A 19,770-nucleotide genomic window follows, 5' to 3' on the forward strand; every position below is an offset into this window, starting at 1 on the left:
ATATATATATATATATATATATATATATGAAAATGAAGGCTATACAAAAACCAAAGATATTGATGAAAATTTATTCTAAATAATAAATATTCTAAATAGAGATTTGTTGAATAAGTGAAGTTGAATGACTGTAGTTGGCAGCTGATAGACTGTGCAACTCAGATTATCAAAATCAGATCTTTAGATTCTTGCCAGGAAACAGGCATGGGGAGACTTGTATATGTAGAGTGTGGGCCAAAGGACATGATCAAGAGCCTCAGGACCTCAAAGAGAGGCAGGGAGGAAAAGAGCCCTTAAGATCCCTATCCTTTTCCTGAAAAAGTGGCATTTTGTCCTCTTATTTGGAAATCTACAACTACATTCAAAAGTCATCATTCAGTGAGTTGCAGCTAAGACATTGAAAAAAAAAAGGTTCTCAGAACCTCTCCATGGCTGCCTGAGATTTAGGTTTATTTGCCTATGATCCTGTGATGACACGTTAAGTCCTTGCCACAGATTGTATCAGTCCATTGTAAAGCAGCTTATGTGCGCATGTTCCCTGTTCACACTTCTTGTGAGTAAAAAACACACAGCTTTCAGCTATTTGCCTGTGCCTGCCAATGCCTCTCTTCATATGGTCAAGGCAAAGAAGATGGATAAGCCCTAAAACTAGGGGTTCGGGTTCTGTTCCTGGGAATTATGACAAGTTAGAGCCTGAAGTGTAGAAAATCACAAAGGGCCACTTAGGTAATAAAATCACACAATCTCAGAGCTGGAAGGGATCAGAAACTCTTCATATTTAGTCAGCCTAAAATTTCCATCTAGTCCAATGGTCTTGAAAGAAACAAAAAGGAATAGAGATCAGGAAGTTCTGAGAAAGAGGTATGGCATGGGATCATATATTTAAAAAACAAAAGGAACCTCAGTGTCATCTAATTGAACCCTTTAAAATTTTTCTTATAGATCAAGAACTTGAGAATCAAAAAAGGTAGGTGACTGTGCCCAACATCGTGCAGGTATTAAGGAGCAGAAACAAGATCCAAAACTATTCCCTCTGACTGTGGTATAGTGGAAAGAACTCTAAATTTGGAGTCATAAGACATGAGTCCAAATATCATGTCTACCACTGACTTGCTGGGTGACTCTGGGCAAGTCACTTAATCTCTTTCATCCTCAGTTTCCTCATCTGCAGAATGAGGAAGTTAGGCTACATGATTTCTAATGTTTCTTTAAGATTCTAAATCTATGATCCCAAAATCCCTTGAAGTAACCATCCTGACCTTCAAGAGACAGTGAAGTTTTTATATTCCATCAGTCTTACAACCTTATTCTTTCAGACCCCATATAGTCATAATTTGTGGTCATTTGATTGGGACCTTGGGTAATTTTTAGCCAAGGATGCAAGGGATGGAGTGTTTATTTCACTTAGAAAGCTTTTAACAAATATATTGTCTCCAAATCAATACTACTAAGTAAAAGTCTAATCTGGAGACATAGTAGATGGAGTGGTGATCTTGGAGTTAGGAAAGACCTGACTGAATCCTGCCTCTGACACTTGCTAGCTGTGTTCATTGGGAAAATCATTAATCTCACTCAACATCAATTTCCTCATCTGTAAAAGGGAAATAATTATAGCACTCAACTCATAGTGTTATTGTAAGGATCAAAAGAAATAACATTTATAAAGTGCTTTGCAAACCTTAAAGCACTAGATAAATGCAAGTTATTATTTGTTAAGTATTCCAGAACTTCCATTTAATAACACTAGAAATTCCTCAAAGACAGGTTAGTGCCCCTCAAATGAAAGAATTTATGTTAGAAGTTGGTTGGAGTTACTATTTGTATCTAAAGTAATAAAATTGCATTTTTAAAGGTTCTATTATTCAAAATTTTCACAAGCACTTATTAAGCATTCCTTACTTTCCAGAAACTGTGCTTGAGAGACCCTGCCCTCAAGGAGTTTACTTAATATTGAAGTAGGTCATGGTGGGATACAACTTTGTTCATAGTATAAACAAGATGGATATAGAATTAATAGGAAATGACTGTGGGATGCTAACAACTGAAAGAATCAGGAAAGGCCTCTTGAAGTCTGAGCCTTGAAAAGGATATTAAGGGTCCCAAGAAATAAAGATGAGGAAGAAAAGCATTCCAAGAAGGAGGGGTTAGAATGTACAAATGCACAAAGGCAGGAGACTGAATCTCATGGAAGGAGAACATTAAAGCAAGTGAGTTTGAAAGAGAGGCTGAAGCCAGAACATAGGGGGTTTAAGTACCAAAGAGTTTTTTTGAATGCATAAGGTCTGACTTTCTTTTGTTCCCATAATAGTTATGAGTTTGTTGGATGGACACAAGCACACTATGCCTAGGTATTGCTTCAGAAAATGATAAACATTCTTTGTCAGCAAACTTAATTTCTGAGGGACATTATTCTGATTCTGACTCTATCAATGGTATTCAGCCTGGCAGTTTACTGATGCAAGAAATCTGAAATGTTGCTGTAGTACCTCCCATTTCATTTCTTTTCCCCATATTTGCCTCCTTCTCCAAGTCCCTTTTTTTGGGCTAGCCTTTGCCCTGGGATTTAGTATCATGGAAAATTTCCCAATAGATTCTTGGCTCTGATGGAATGGATTCTAACAAGTAGCAAAAGAGACTGAGAGTAAAACGTAGTCTCCATCCCAAGTTCCTCTTGCATCCTGAAAGCATCCTTTTCCCCAATAAATGTTTATCCCAGTCTCCCTCTCTGCTTCTGCTCCTGCTTGTTCAAGCCACAATGAAGATCACAGGTGAATGAGATCATACCACTTTCTAAATAGCTATGGGCTCAAAGAACATGCCCAAAACATGGGTTCCAGCCAAAACTAGAAGTATAAGCATTTACAATCCATTTCTAAGTCTTGGCATTGAGACCAGGGAAACCTACTAATGGAAGTACTGTGTTCCTCACAGGATGCCTCTCCAGGAAAAAAAAAACGGGAAAAATGCTCATTTTTCCATAAGATAACTTGCAATGATAACTGGAGACTGAGAAGGAGGAAAGCTGTGTGTCCAGTTGTACGAAGTCCCTCTCCCATTACCTTTGGGCTATGCTGGGTCCCCTGCCCTGTCAGCTGGTGGAGATTAGCCAAGTGGAGTTATCAGTGTGCCTATTCTGAATAGCATAGTTGCTATGGCCAGGGCAGCTGACCAAGCTAGTAAAGGCTGTGCTCCTCATGAGTTAGCACAAGGCTAAGGAGCTAGTGCTGCCGACACATTTAGACATCTTCCTGAATCTATTGCAGCTTCTGTGTCTGATGGTATCAGAGAGCTAGGAAGGAGAGTTATTGCTGGAGGCCCTCTTTTGAGATGAGGCCATCTTAAAAGAAGAATTATGCTCACACTTCCCAGGAATTCTTTTGGCCATAGGCATAATCATTAATGGAATTTTATTGCTTTCATAAGAAAAGAAGTTAAGAGATCATTTCCCCCAAGAGCTTTTTCCCAGCATCCACTTGAAAAAAAAAAAGAGAAATTCAGTAGGATTAAGAGATTCTTTAGTGGAAAATGCTATTTGAATAGAAATATTTGGTGACTCCTTTTCCCTTTTCCCTTTTCCCACTCCCAGAATTCATTTCTTAATAGTAAAGTAAGTTTATTTGTGCCAAAAGAAGCATTCTAAGCTGTGCTTTGAAATACTTCCTCTTTTTAGACACTCCTCCCCATTTTTCTTGACAAATGACATACTCCCCTATTCCTTTACCCTTGACTTACACACTCTTATAAATGAATGAATGAATGCTGTAATCATAATATTGGCAAGAAAGAATCTTAGTCTCAGAGATCATTTTTTCCAACTCCTGCTCAAATCATGATCTCCTCTACAACATTCCCAACAAATAGATTATTCTTCATTTGTTCAGGGAGCCCATTCTACTCTGGATCAGCTTAGGAAGGGCATGCACCTTCATAGAGTAGAACCATATCTCTATGAGTGTCTCCTTCATAAGCCCCTGGTCTGTTCTTTCTAAAACCAATCAGGTAAATCAATGCCCAGCAATGTGTGTGAGAGCCTATGCTTCACAAGGAGAGTAGGGGAGACAGGCAGTGGGGAAAGGGCAAGAATTCTCCGAGAGGCAATTTGCTCCAACATGGTTCACCTTCTCAAAAAGTAGCTGATAGCTCTAGTGGAAAATGTTATTGTTTTAGACCCATCCTGCAGCCACATTCCATGTAGTCCAAATAAGCAATGATGAGTGGGTACATATTGAATCACACTAAAATGCTCTTAGTCATGAGATCTTAGATATATGATCACATGCCATATCTTTGTATGTTGCATCATGATTCCATGTCCACTGATTGTCTGGGTCTTGCAACCTCTGACATAAAAATGTCTAAGGACCTGGAGGCAGAAAGAGGAGTTCAAATCTTCCTTCATATATTTACTGGTTATATCATTCTGATCAAATAATTTAACCTTTATTACCTTCAATATCCTTATATGTTAAATGCCAGCCATAGTATTATTAATATATTATATTTTATTATTTTATGTGTATTATATGAATAGGAAAAGGCTGAGAAGGTAATATTAAGGATATGACTGTTCATAACCTTGTGGCACAGTTGGTATATACCATACCTAAGATGCAAACAACTTGTGCTATAGCCCAATGAAAAATATCTTCCCCAAGGAGACACAAAACATAGGAGAACCCAAACACCGACAAATAAGAAAAGACAGCTACGTAATATGCTAGAGCTATATTGATTCTCCACAAAATAGTTTTGCCTACTTCCTAACTTTCTTAGTCTCTTTCCTTTCAAAACACACATTTCAATCACCATAATATGAGTTGGGCTTAAATATCATTCCAAAGAGATAGGTTCTCTATAGAAGCAGCCTTAGAGCAGGAGAGAGAGATCAGTTCCCTTCTTAGTGTAACTGGCAATAGTGATTGCCTTACCAGTTAGTTCATGCTACCACTCCCAGGAGCCTGTCCCAGAGATTGAGAATTCTTAATGAGGCATGGAATCATTCTATCTTAAAATATTCATTAGAATAAGAAAGACCATCATTAACTGAGGAAGAATCACAACATACAATGGGCTAAATAATTTCAAAGGTTGCTTCCAGTTCTAGATATTTTCTGTTAGTAGAGATCATTACCTTTCCAGATGTCTTCACTCCTTTCCATAAGCTAAAAAAGAGGATGACGACGACAACCATCAGGCACAGAGAGAGCTGCCACTGGGGCATGCCAATGTCATGAATTCCATTGCTCTCATGAAGGTGAAGCACACCACGCCTGGTCAGGTGAGGGGAAAGTAGCAGAGGATATAATCAATGCTTAGCATTATAAGACTTGGAATGGGTGATTGATACAATGAATTTCCTCCTTTCTCTACTAAAGGATTTCCTCCTTTCTCTACTAAAGTGGCCAGAAATAATAGTTCTGAATCTTCCCTAGGGGAGAGGCTGTCTTCTTTATCATTGTTTCTTCACCAGCCATTAATTCATGGACTATAACATGGCAGAATTGAATTGCAGAATTGGTGCTGTCTCTGGAGTCTATAAGGCCTGAGTTCAAATCTTGACTTTTCTAGGCTTCAGTTTTGTCATCTTTAAAATAAGGGCTTGAGGGTGAGTCCCAATAGTCTTTTCAACCAAATATTTATAACCCTATGTTCAATATATAACAAATGTTTGCAGATCTATAAGACTTGTTTTTGCTATGGTACCTATAAATGTTTTAAAACTGACAATATGTTTTTACCCATCTCCATCTTTTCTACTGCTCACAGTTCAGAACCCATCTCTCTCTTCTGTTCAGTAAAGAATTTGGATATGCTATCTTGTCATATTATTATCTCAGTTGAGAGACACTGCTCTAGACTGTTGGTATCAAATGAATAGAAATGAGCTAATCCACATATAAGATCCCTGCAGGCTGAAAATGACTTGGTTTTAAAATATAATAGCAGGTAGGCAGCTGGGTAGTTCAATGGTTTGAGATCCAAGCCTAGAGACTGGAGATCTCTAATTCAACTTCATAGCTGTGTGACCCTGGGCAAGTCACTTAATCCTCATTGCCTAGTCATTACCACTCTTCTGCCTTAGAACCAATACATTATTGATTCTAAGGTGGAAGGTAAGAGTTTTTAAAATTATATGTATATATACATGTATATATAAACACCATTTATTCTATATTGTATTTTTATTAATTACTTCAAATGTTACCCAAAGACATTCTAATCTGTTTCAGCTTCCCTTAGGAGTATTAGGGAGGCCGCGTGTTTGACACTTCTGGTCTACATCTCTGGATATAGATTTCAATGGGTTCTTAGAAATCATCTAATCTGGCTCCTTCATTTTACAAATGAGTAAACTAAGGACCAATCTGTTTAAGTGACTAAGTGCCAGAGGTCACACAGGTATCAAGTAGCAGAACCAGACAGAATTTAAACCCAGCTCTCCTTATTTTGTGAGGAGAAATCTCCATTGTCCCTAGTTTTTATAAGCCTGGGGCCCCTCCAAGAACTGTAACTTAGATCATACACATACCTCCCCTCACCCTTCAGTAAGCTATGCATTTTATTGGAAATTCCACTGTTCCAGAGTTTGTCTTCATTTTCCTGGCAAAGCAGAGCTAACTTCCTGCTTCTGAAGGGAAAATCTCATAGTGACCCATTAAAAAAAGAGAATTAGGCTTATAAAATATTTTTGGATGTCTGATCTGTCCTACAAGACCACAAAACCAGAGCCAGGTAAATTTCCTTGATCGAAACAGCATGGCAAAGAGAATGGTGATTTATATTATACTCATGGGAAAAAAACGTACCCCATGTTTGGAGTCCTTCTCTGCTAAGTTGGTCACTTAGTCAGAGATTGCTGCTTACACAAATGGAAGGGCTTCTCTGCTGCTACTATTGCTGTTTCTGAGGTTTAATGGCAGTTTCAGACTCCATGCTGTCCACAGGTGGCCCATCCAAATAAATTGTGAGAGTGCCCAGTGACCTCCCCAGCTTTGTCTCAGATTACTTCCCTCTTTGTACTTGATGAGCTATGTCTCTTCTCTTTTCTTTAAATGCACCCTATTCTTTCCTGACCTTACACCCAGGATCCATCCTACCCCTATAGCCCCAATTTAGGGCTGTGGGTCCACTGGAGGACCTAGGATGGGAATGAGTATTGGGATTTCCAGGGAAAAAAATAGTGACAAGTGTGGTATAGTGGAAAGAATATTAGAGTAGGGGTCAAAAACTATACTCAAATGTTGACTCAATTTTCACTAGGTGGGTGGCCTTGAAAAAATTGTGCTACCTTTTAAGCCTCAATTTCCTCATCTATAAAATAAAAGAATAATCATTACAGTGCCAATCCCACAAGTTTATTGTGAGGCAAACCTTTTAAAGTGCTATAGAAATAGGAGATTGGCTCATGCTATTTCCTGTGTTGGGAACATCATAACACCCCCCCACACCTCCACTTTTGCCTCTTCAATTGCTACTTTCATTTAAGACCTTACACTAGCTTTGGAAACAGAGGACCTGGATTAAGATCCTTCCTTTGTCACTTACTAGCTGTGTAACATTGAGCAGATCATTTAATGTCTCTGGGTCCCAATTTCCTCATCTATAAAATGATTACTAAAGTCCTCTCCCACTCTAAATTTATGATCTTTAGAAGGAATCCTATTTGTGTTTTAATTAGAATAAATGCTAACTTCTTTGTAAATTTTTCCTGAAGCCTATCTGACAATAACCTTTCCCACATGGCTCTTTGTTTTATACTTCTTTGATACACTTATCATGTAATACAGCATTTTATAACTATCTCTGTGCTGTCTTTTCCTCCAAGTCTAAACTAACCTGTATATGAGGTCTCTGAGGATAGAAGCTATTGTTTCAAGGGGTAAGCTGGTAAATGTTTAATAAAAGGCCTCTGAAAATTCAAGCCATACTTTTAAGTTAATCTACATTATTAATATTTTACCCAATCAATTTCTTTAGTCAAGAGCAGGGGTCAGAGCCTGTTTTCACAGTTTCCTATGTATAAAATGTTCACATTGAAAATTTAACTATCAGCTATGAAGACTAGATTTAAGCTGTCTTCAGCACACTCCTGGTTGTATTTTAGCTTTGTTTATCACACTTAGTGCTCAGTGCTGGGCACATTTCAGGATCTATATCCCTCTCTATTATATTTAGCCCCCACAAAATAGGGGTGAAGTAAAAGATTTTTGTCTTAAATCCTACATATGTTATAGTATGTAGCATCAATGTGTATGACTGAATGCTATTTTTGTGTGAATGGATTTTGAGTGAGTGGGAGTAAATAGGTGTGAATGGATTTTGTAAGAATTGATTACCTGACATTTTTTATATTGTCATCACTGAATGAGATCAGCAAATCACTGGTAAAATTTGATCATTACGATTATGGAAACAATTTGGTCTACAATACATGGACTGGCATGTATTTATGGAATGGATATCTGCTCAGGTTGACCAGATGACCCCAAATGCCATCAGCACTACAACAGCTACAAGGTTCTTTAATTGTTTTCAGGAACTGGAGATCTGAATCTGTTTTTCTAGAAACACAAAGCACAAGCCACAAAGTCTTGACACAAGTAACTCAAGATCATTTGAATCTTCCAATAAATGCCCTGGAAACTAATCATATTCAGATATGCCTAAAGTGTCCTAGATTTACAAGCCAGAAAACCTCAGTGTCCCACTCAACATTTAACAAAAAGGGTTAGTTGGGAAAATGTCAGTTCTTAATCTTCACCAGAATCAGGCACAGAATAAAAAGTTATCACCAGGAGAATAAAGAGCCAAAGTGCCCTTTTAGAGACAAGCTTACTGGAAGGGCCAAAATCTCTTTCTGCAGCAGCTCTGGTTTGGCCTCAGACCCAAGACTTGGGGAAAAGAATAGTGGTTTTATTCTCAATACTTTCAATTCCTAGGTTTAAATGAATACAAGATGGCAACAAAACTAGCCAGGAGGCAAGAAGAAGAAAAAAATATGTAATCTTGCTAGGGTGAGTTAGCATGTCTGAATGTTGAATCCTCAGATTGGATATCATGTAATTACTTCAATGCCAGAGAGTTTCATAGTAGTGCACTTTCCATTTTCAAAAACAGAGTAAATGTATGGCTTTCTTTAGTTAAATTGTAGACATGTCAGAAGGAATAGAGGGAGAGGCTAAAAGGAAGAAGAATGGTTCCCCTTTATCTTCCCTGACCACACACCCAGAAAAGCCTTCTTTCTACCCTAAATGCAGGCCTTTGAATTGTTAGAGGTCTGGATGACCACAGTGGGATAAGAATGTGAGAGAGGGAGTGGAAGGAAGGAGCATGACTAGAGAGTGCTATGATGTACAGGATAAAGTGATGGAGTTAGGTCAGAAAGACCTGTATTCAGTTTCTGCTTCAGCTATTTGTTATCTATGTCACCCTGGAGAAGTCATTTAACCTCTGTTACTCAGTTCCCTCATTTCTAAAAGGAGGAGATTTAAATGTGAAGCTTGAGGTCTGTTCCAGATCCAAATCTATGATTTGCTAGTAGAGTTGTCTTACAAAGGAAAAAAAGTCAGGGAAATAAGCATTCATAGCATTATGCTAGGTGCCTTTATAAATATTCCTTCATTTGATCCTCGTAACAGCTTTAGGAGGTAGGAGCTATAATTATCTATTTTTCAGTTGAGGAAGCTAAGTCAAACAGTGATAAAGAGACTTGCTCTGATTCACCACAGCTAGTAAATATCTGAGGCTGGATTTGAATTCAGATCTTACTGACTCCAAGACTACTCCTCCTCTATCCACTGTACTACCAACTGCCTTATATAAGTCATCACCTTTTGAGCCTATAGTTCCTCATCTATAAAATAGAAATATTAATATTCTTACTTGACACCGAACAAAACATTGCTTTAGTTCCAACTTGGCTACTACCTTGATTTGTGAACAAAGGAAAATCCCCTATCTAATCTTGTACTCATCTAATCTTACTCATTTTTATTCCCTGTTAGCATGGTATATTGGGCAGAGTACTAGCCTCAGAGTCAGAAGATTAAGACTACAATGCCACATCTAACACATACTAGCTATATGAATTTGTATAAGTCACTTTTCTTTTTAAAGCTAGAGTCAATTCAATTTAATGCAACATATTAATTAATTAACCAGTTAATTGCCTTGTATGCAAGGCCCTATATGTTGGAATTGTCATTCTGTGGTTTTTCAGTTGGGTCAGACTCTTTGTGAACCCATTTGGGTTTTCTAGGCAAAGATACAGGAATGGTTTGCCATTTCCTCCTCCAGTTCATTTTATAGATGAGGAAACTGAGATAAATAGAGTTAAATGATTTGACTGGGTTGCGCAACTAGTAAGTGTCTTTCTGAAGCCAGATTTGAATTCAGAAGGAAGAGTCCTTCTGACTCCAGGCACAGTATTTTCTATCCAAAACACCATCGAGCTGCTCAACATTCAGTATACAAAGATCAAAAAGGAAAAAAAAAAGAATTTTCCTTGGCCCCAAGTGATTTACTTTTGGGAGGATGTGCATCAGCACAAAGTATAAAGTTATATAGATAAGTGAGTAGAATTCATGATAATTTGAAGAGAGAGAGACAGACAGACAGACAGAGAGAATAGCTGAGTCCTAGGCTTAACCCTGAAGGAAACCAAGAGTTCTTTAAATGGTTTAAGACAGATCCATTTAAAGAACAGGGAGTAAGGACCAGTTAGTTCTAATGTAAAGGTTTGGAAGATGGAGTGTCCAGCTTGGGGGAAAGCTAACCGGTCAGATTGACTAAATCATGGAATATGTGAAAGGAAATAATGTGAACTAAGTATTAAACTGAGATGTTAATGGATTATCCTAGAATGTTCTGTTATCTGTTGTAGGGATGAGAGCTATTGTCCATTATAGAAAGATAATATTGTATTCCTCCTCTATCTAATAGAACCCAGCCACCAATAGTGGCTTTTTCTAATAGAATGTGAATACAAAAACTTTGACAGGCAGGGTGAGGTGGAGTGGAGTGAGTTAGAAATCTAGGATTCCTCTCTCTCAGATCATTGATTTAGTCTGGAAATACTGACACCCAGAGAAGAGAAGGTCCTATCCAGCCTAGGACTTGGCCCAAGATCACTTAGATAGTAAATAGCAGAGCTACACTTGAAATGAAGAACTTCAGACTGCAAAACCAATGCTCTACTCTTTCTATCATACTTCATTCCATAGCTGCTGCCCTAGATTTACAAGTTTAAATGACTTATAGAAGTCTAAATCCTCTGAGTTTATATTTCAATGAACCCTCTTTCCAATAGAAATGTAGAATTATAGTCAACTGTACTCTTGCTGACTGGAAAGAGCAGATGCTAAAAAGAACTCCCTACTCTAGCTGGGCTGCCATTTTATTCCCTCTTGGGGTCTGAGGCTACTCTCAGTGCTTTCTTCTCTATTGTTCTTTAAGCTAGCAGGGGGAAACAGATGCAATCAAGGATCAGAGAGATTCTTGCCTGAGGATACCCTCCAGAGAACCTAAGTCTTTCTCCTTAATATGAAAAGGAGCTTTATGTCTCATCTTTGTGTTGCAGAAACTCACAGATGCCCAAGAAATTTCCTAGAGCTGGGCACTTGGCTGCCCTGCTTTCTACACCTTGAAATTCAGTCAAGTGTCAAAGTTTCTATCTCCTTTGTGATGCATAAACTATAAAGCTTCTGCCTTTATGTGCCTGAATTCCAAAACAATGGAAATAGCATTGTGTAAATGGTTCATAAGATCATAGGTGTAGACTTACATAAGGAAACTTAGAGGCCATCTAGACCCACCCTTCATATTACAGATGAAGAAAATGGGGCTCAGAATTGTTGAACAACCAGTCCAAGGTCATATTTGAACATAGGTGAAATTTGGACTTGGGTCTTCTGATTCCAAATCCAACACACATTTTATTAGCCCCAATTGATACTTCCTTGTCCTATGTTATTCTACTGGCTCTTCACCTTCTAACCCTCTTCACCTGCTGGCATTGTCATCATCATCTCCTAAAGCTAGCCTTAACCAACCATTATGACTGATACAGAATGCTATAGAGAGGCAAGTTGGTTTCATAGATTTTGAACTAGAAGGAATGTCAGTAGTTATCTAGCTTGACTTCCTTATTTTCTATCTGAGAAAAATCAGACACAGAAATGTTAAGTGACTTGGCTGAAGTCATACATTCTTACATGATGATTTGGAAAGAACACAGGACTAGGGAAGAGTAGAACTAGCTCCTGGTCCTGACTTTATGTATGTCCTTGGGTTCTTTACCTTTCTGGACCTGAAGATTATAATAGATAAAAAAATAAGTAAATAAAAGATAATTTGAAGACAAAAAAAGCATCAACAGATAACTATGGGGATCAAAAAAAAAGACTTACGAATAAGAATTATTTAATTCATTGACATTACACTTTGGTGCCAAGCTTGGTGCACATGGCACATATTAATTACTTAATAAATGCTTCTTGGTGGATTGATTGATTGATGTAAGGAGAAGCATTTAAGTTGAACCTTGAATTGTGTGTGTGTGTGTGTGTGTGTGTGTGTGTGTGTGTGTGTGTGTTCAGGGTAAGGTAGGAATCTGCGAAGTTCAGAGGTTTTTCTAATTAAGCTTTAAATTTCCCTTTAACTCTAAATGTTTAAATGTCTATAGTTGTTCATTTCATTCAAGTAACAGATGGAACCACTTCCTATGAAATCGCAAAAAACTGATTCAGAATAAAAGTCCACAGGAGAACAATGAATGTGGCAGAGAATGGCCTCATCCTATTGGCCAATGGACCATAATATGAATTAGAGACCTTGTATGGAATGAATCTTTTATTTCTGCCTTGATACTTCAAGGATCCCTGGTTAGAACTGCAATACCCTCCACTATAGCCAATTAAAGCCCCTCTCTATAAATCTCATGAAACTATTTTATAAATTGGCCTAGCCAAAAAATATTAATCAACTCAGGCATGATATTTCAGTGCCTTTGAAGTTGGGTAGTCTGATCATAACATCATAGATCCAGAGTTAGAAGGAAGCTCAAAAGACATCTAGTTTAAATTTTTCATTTTACATATGGAAAAACTAGAGCCTAAAAAGGTTAGATAACTTATCCAAGGTCATATCCAAGGTAGTAAGAGACAGACATAGGATGTGAACACAGGTCTCATTCAAGAGTCAGTGCCTTTTCCACAGTATTTCTAGTGCTTGAATGGCAAATGTAATATCTAATACAGAGGCCATATTTAATTTTTTTAGCTTTACAAGGCTCAGAAGAACTTGAGTTGCAATGGCATAGCCTTCAAGAGGCTAGAGTCTTCTACATGTCAAGGTGGGAAGATAATGTGTATCAGAGAAGGGGTCCATGGGAATTTGAAGCTGATATATTGTGAAAAATTCTATAAGCTGATCTAAGGGGTTAGATAATATGTAAGAGTTGGAACCCATGTTCATTTAAACCAGATGATTACATGTCTACACAAAATGTCCAGTAATCAAACAGGATATAATGAAGATACTGGATAAGAGTTAAAAAGAAAACAACCAAAAAAAAAAAACAACCCTAAGAAGGGGGGAAGAGATCAACCTAAAGCTCAAGAAAAAGTGTAGTTCCAAATGATCCAGAAGTAGTAAATCTGTTTGTGGGAAGGGGATTAGAAGAGATTTTCTTTTCTCTAACTTCTGGATTATCCAAAAATAGTCCCAAGTCAGAGTGACTCATAGGTGTTGGTTGCAGAGCTCAGAAATGGAGGGAGCCAATGGCATGCAAACCCCTAAAATTTCATCCATTTGGATCTATTCTGAAATGGTATAAACAATTCTTGTTGACTGAAAAATTCCAGAAAATTTCTTCCTTGGGGACTTCTTGGGGTTTTAATTGTAAGGAATCAAAGCAACTTAAAATATGAAACTATTGGAGGGTTTCAGGGAGAATGAGATGGAGAAAATAGGATTGCACTGCATGAAATTTCATAGTCTCTAGTAAGGAGAAATGAAGAAAATGCAAAAAATCCAAAAGAGCATTATGAGAGACTAGAAATTGAAGCCAAAAGGTATGGACCAAAAGCCCTCTTCCCTCCACCTTGATTTGCAATGAATCAATTGCCATTTGCAATTTAGTGATCAGGTGGTATTAGAAAATTAAATGTTCCTTCAGGCAGAGTCCTTGGATCAGTTTTACTACTTTTATGCTATGTGATTTTGATATGGCAGGAAGGACAAAAATGAATCTTAGATTTAGAACTGGAAAGAAGCTTTAAGGTCATATAATCAAACCTCTCCTTTTTACAGATGAAGAAACTGAGGCTTAGAAAGGGGAAGTCATGTGCCCACAGTCATAAAGATAGTAAGTACAGAGTTTATTTGAAAATGAAATCCAGTTTCCTAGTTTCCAAATTGAGCACCCTTCCCACCACATCAGGATAAAATTCATTCTTAAACTGACAAATTAAAAAAATACAAATGGGATTCAAGAAATTACTGATTTCTTCAGTGTATTTTCAACTTGGAGGATCAGCACTTTCTAACCTTTATGCTTATAATATATTTCTGTGTATGCTGGTGATGGAATACTATTGTGCTCAAAGGAATAATAAACTAGAGGAATTCCATGTGAACTGGAATGACTTCCAGGAATTGATGCAGAGTGAAAGGAACAGAGCCATAACATTGTACATAGAGACTGATACACTGTGGTAAAATCGAATGTAATGGACTTCTGTACCAGAAGCAATACAATGACTCAAGACTACTCTGAGGGATTTATGGAATAAGAATGTTACCCACATTCAGAGGAAGAACTATAGGAGTGGAAACACAGAAGAAAAACATCTTCTTGAACAAATGGGTTGATACGGACATGATTGGGGATGTAGACTTGAAACGACTATACCAATGAAACTGTCAATAATATGGAAATAAGTCTTGATTGATGACACATGTCAAAACCAGTGGAAATGCACATCAGCTATGGGGGGGGATGAAGGGGGGTGAAGGGGAAAGTAAAACTATGAATCATAACCATGGAAAATTTTTCTAAAAAATAAAATTAAAAAAAAAGTTAAAACAATAAAATAAAACAATATATTTCTGTGTAATGGGGCTTTATTGTGGCTGGTATTTTACTTATTAGTATCAGTTTAATGATACTAATTATCATTTAGCATATAACTATGCTAATTAAATATGTAGAACATTTGAAAGACAAGTAAAAATTATGTTATATGAAAATTTTCTAAAATTCAGATTTGTTTTAAGTCAAAGAAGCTACCACTTGAAGATAATTAGAAGGTGGCTCTCTAATCTGAAGGGACTTCAGATGACATTAGTTAAAAATTATATAGTGCTTTGAGTTTTTAAAAAAAAACTTACATAAATTATCTCATGCAAAAAGTTGATGCTCTCAACCACCCTATGAAATAGATCATTTGGTCTCATATTGCAAATGAGGAGACAGAAGATTAGTGGGGCTAAAAGACTTCCTCATATTCACATATCCGCTCATTATTTGAAGCAGGATTCATATTCAGGTCTTCTTGAATCAGAGGTCAGTCATCTGCTGTATACCATGCTGTCTTAAAGACAATTAACCTCAATTCCTCATTTTATAGATAAGGAAATAGAGTCAAGAGTACGGATTCAGTTGAGGTAGTAAATAACAGAATCAGGATATGAACCAGGTTTTCTAGCCCAGAAAACAATGTTCTTGCACAGTGATATTGACCCATCTATATTCTAATAGCACAGGTTCATAAATTGTGGTGTTGGGTAGGATATCCCTGATAACTTGGATTCTTTTTTTTAATGGTCTCATCCTCCCACAGCTGAGAAGGAGCTACAATATATACAACCTTAAACCAAAACCCAGTTTTAACCTGGCTTCATTTCAATTCAGGCATCCTTCTGTTGGGCTGTTGCAGGAAAAAGGATTTGGTTGACCAATATCACCACTGAACCCAGATGCTTGGGGAAGACAAGGAGAAAACAGAGAATGGACCAAGACTTACTCATAGAATTCAGCTGCTGGTGTGTGCTTGTACTTGGAGTATTTGGTTCCATTACCTAACAGAGAACCATTGAGGAACTTGGAGTCTGTGCAGTTTGGACTATTCCAAGGATGGCCACAGTTGGTCCAGGGAAGATTAAGGGTGAATGAAGAGAACAGGTAATAGAGAGACCATGCGATGATGACGTTGTAGTAGAAGCCCACATAGAGTGCGATTAGGATAACAGCATAGCCAACACCTGGAGAGAGATTGTGGATTGAGATCAGAGAGGGGACTCCAAAGCCAAGCTCAAAGGCCATCACCTTTGTAGGATATTCTCTGACTACCCTATCCATTCCTAATAGCTTCCTCCTCTAAGCAAATTGGGGACTTTACATAATCCTTGGTTATGGTTATATACAAGGTGTCCCAAAAGTATTAATGCAATTTTGACTTTAATAACCTACAACTACATGGAGACATCTGAGATATCTCAAATATGTCTTCATTTTGTTGTCTAGGTTCTTCACAATTGTGTCTGTAAACCCTGCCATTTGGACTGAACTTCAGACTTCATGAATTTATACTTCACAGGAGGACTAAATTATCATAAGCAATGCAGAGTTCCAAGATCACCCCAAGGGATTCATGATGAAAAATGTTATCCACAGCCAAAGATGTCACTTTATTTCCTTCTTGAGTTTTTTTTTATTGTAGACATGATATGTGTCTTCTTTCATAGCACAAAGAATAGGGAAATATGTATTGTGTGTCAGCACTGCTATAACCTATATCAGATTATTTACCACATTAGGGGATGGGGGGAGGGAGAGAGGGAGAGAATATGAAATTTGAAATGTCAGATAACAATTGTCAAAACTTGTTTCTACATTCAATTGAAAAAAATTTAATAAAAAATTAAAATGGAGCAACTATATTCCAAAAAAAAAAATTTACATTCTACAAGGTCCTGCACAGAATAGGCTTGTCACATTTAACTGAATTTTTGATGACTTTCTCCCATATCAGTCTTTCCGAGCTTGTTGGAATTTCTCTAAAGTAAACTTCAAACTACTCTGTTTATGAATTGAATATACTCATTAGAGCTAGGTCCCCATTAGAATCAATAATAAGTCCCATGAAACAGCGACATTATTTGAATTCACATTACACATTCCCATCACCTTATTTTCCATAATTATAACTTTCAATAGTGTGAATTTGATACTTGCAATCACTTCAAAGTACTCATTATTTGTACTTAGATGGATGTTTATATTGCTTCCTCATAAACTCCTCCAGGTTTGCTTTTTCTTTGTATCCCTAGCATTTAGTATGGTGCCTAGCATATAGTTAGTTATTGTTAAACACTGATTGATTGATGGCAACTATTACAGAATCATAGAATGGAGAGCCATGAGGCACTTTCATTTTTATAGTACAAAATAATACATAGATTCATAGAGTTAGAGCTGGATGGTACACTAGAAATCATCAAATATACCCCCCTATACACACACACACACACAGATACACACACACACACACACACACACAGATACACACACACACACACACACACATTTTAATTATGAGCAAACTTACAGAAAAGTGAAGCAACTTGTCTAAGGTTTTACGTAGTAAATGTTTCAGATGGGATTTGAACCCTGACCTTCCTGACTGCCCTCTCCATGGGGCATACTGACTCACAGTGACATGAAATAATAACTATAATAAAAATGAATACATTGGAGAAATACAATCCAAAGTATTGAGTTCTGAAGTGGAGAAAGGTCATCACTGATAAGTATCAGGAAGATTTCATTGAGGAGGTATTTGCAGATTCATGAAATGTTAGAGCTAAAAGAATCTTAGAGATCATTTATCCCCACTCCCTCATTTATCAGTGAATAAATTGAGATTCAGAGAGTAGAAGTTACTTGACAAATGGCAAAGGTAGCCAACAGCAGAACTGGGATTCAAACCTAGGTCCGACAATTCTATATCTAATAGACTTCCCATTCTATCATCTACTCAAAAAAATACTTGTTGATTAATTTAAAAGAACTGTTTAGGGTTGAGGGATGAGAACACAAGAGAAAACCATCATTCCAGCCTTGATACAGAATCTCCTTTGTTTAATATTTATGTTATCATTGATAATATGGCAAATTAAGTGGCACAGTGAATACAGCACCTGGTCTTGTGTCAGGAAGACCTGAGTTCAAATCCAGCCTCAGACACTTATTAGTTTTGTGACCCCAGGCAAGTCACTTAACATCTGCTGCCTCAGTTTCCTCAACTATAAAATAGGGATGATAATAGCACCTACTTTTCAGGGATTTTATGAGGATAAAATGAGATATTTGTAAAGCTCTTGACAGTGCTTGGCACGTAGTAAACACTTAATAAATGTTTGTTTCCTTTTTCTTTCCCTTTTTTCTTCTCTACCCTCTAATAATCAATCAATTATCAATATCTGTCTATCTACCTCCACAATATCTCTTCCCTCATTACTCTCCCCATTGCCACCACCATAGTATAAGGCTCCTGTATTATTTGTCAGACCTATTCAATAGTCTCCTTACAAGCTTTTCCATTCCCACTCTCCTCAACTTAATTTTATTCTTCACATAGGTAGTGGCTCGGCCTTATGATTTCATTTGCATATGGCATTAGTGTTAGACTCATAGTCCTATACACAGCCCTAATCCTATAAAAATGTAATCCAAAAAATGAAAATGTTTAACGAAACAAGAACTCAGAACAACATAGATAATGCTAATTTATTAATTTCTAAGTCAACATGTCTGCAGGAATCGCAAGTTTCTATATGAATTTGACATCACTAGTGTAGAGAAATTTCAAGCACGTGAATTCTCTCTACCAAAGTGTTGGCACCTTTCCTCCAAAATATGATGTTAAAAAGATGCCTAGGGCACTAAGAGGTTAAGCTACTTCTCCAATTTGTGTCAGAAGCAGGTCTTGAACTCAGCTCTTCCTAGCTTCAAGGCAAGCTATCTCTCTTCTACATCATGCTGCTCTGCATCATCAATCATACCATTTCTAAATTAATCTTTCTTATATATAGATATAATCCCTTAATTCCTCTGCTCAAAGCATTCAGCATCTCTTTATTGTCTACTGGGTAAAGTTCAAACTTCTTTGCCTGGGAATTTGGCACTAACATTGTTCCAGCTCCAATGTATACAACTCTCCACCATTTATTCTAGAGCTCAAAGAAAGTAGAAGACTACAGTCTCCTAAGCTTGCTTGCCCTTTTCTTTCTCTATGACTTTGTGTATCCATTTTCCCCTAGAATTTCTTTCTTTCCCCTCCTTGCCTAATCTGATGTTACGCAATTCAAGGTATGAATTCAGGAATATGGAAAAGAGAACATGGGATTAGCATGGAATATCTTGCATTGACTCTTGACTACTTTTGCCTGGCTGTGTGACTTCAGTAGAATAATTTTCTTTCTATAAGTCTTTTTCACCAATTAGATGAGAAAAATAAATTTAGTGATCTCTAAGATCTTCTAACATTTCTTAATTATACAAATGCTACCTCTTCTGTGCTTCCTCCCCTAATTTTTTTCTAGTCTAATTACTATTTCCCCCTCAGACTTCATGTAACACTTTATTTTCCACATCTTGAATATATCCTTTTCTATTATAATTGTATGTATTCCAGGTTTCTCCACATGTTCCATATCTCCTACTAGATCATAATTTCTATGAGGGCAAGAATATTGTTAATCAGTCAT

The 19,770-nt window shown here is 37.2% G+C and overlaps 1 protein-coding gene across 1 annotated transcript in view; it reads right to left on the bottom strand.

Annotated features, from left to right (window-relative positions):
- SLC6A2 (solute carrier family 6 member 2) overlaps positions 1 to 19,770 on the bottom strand; it is a 61,506-nt gene that overhangs the window by 21,683 nt on the left and 20,053 nt on the right. Inside the window, 3 exon segments of the mRNA XM_044661409.1 lie at positions 1,578 to 1,591; positions 5,059 to 5,270; positions 16,026 to 16,263. Coding sequence (XP_044517344.1) covers positions 1,578 to 1,591; positions 5,059 to 5,270; positions 16,026 to 16,263 — 464 coding nt within the window.

This window comes from Gracilinanus agilis, chromosome 2 (assembly GCF_016433145.1).
Source record: "Gracilinanus agilis isolate LMUSP501 chromosome 2, AgileGrace, whole genome shotgun sequence".
NCBI lineage: Eukaryota > Metazoa > Chordata > Mammalia > Didelphimorphia > Didelphidae > Gracilinanus > Gracilinanus agilis.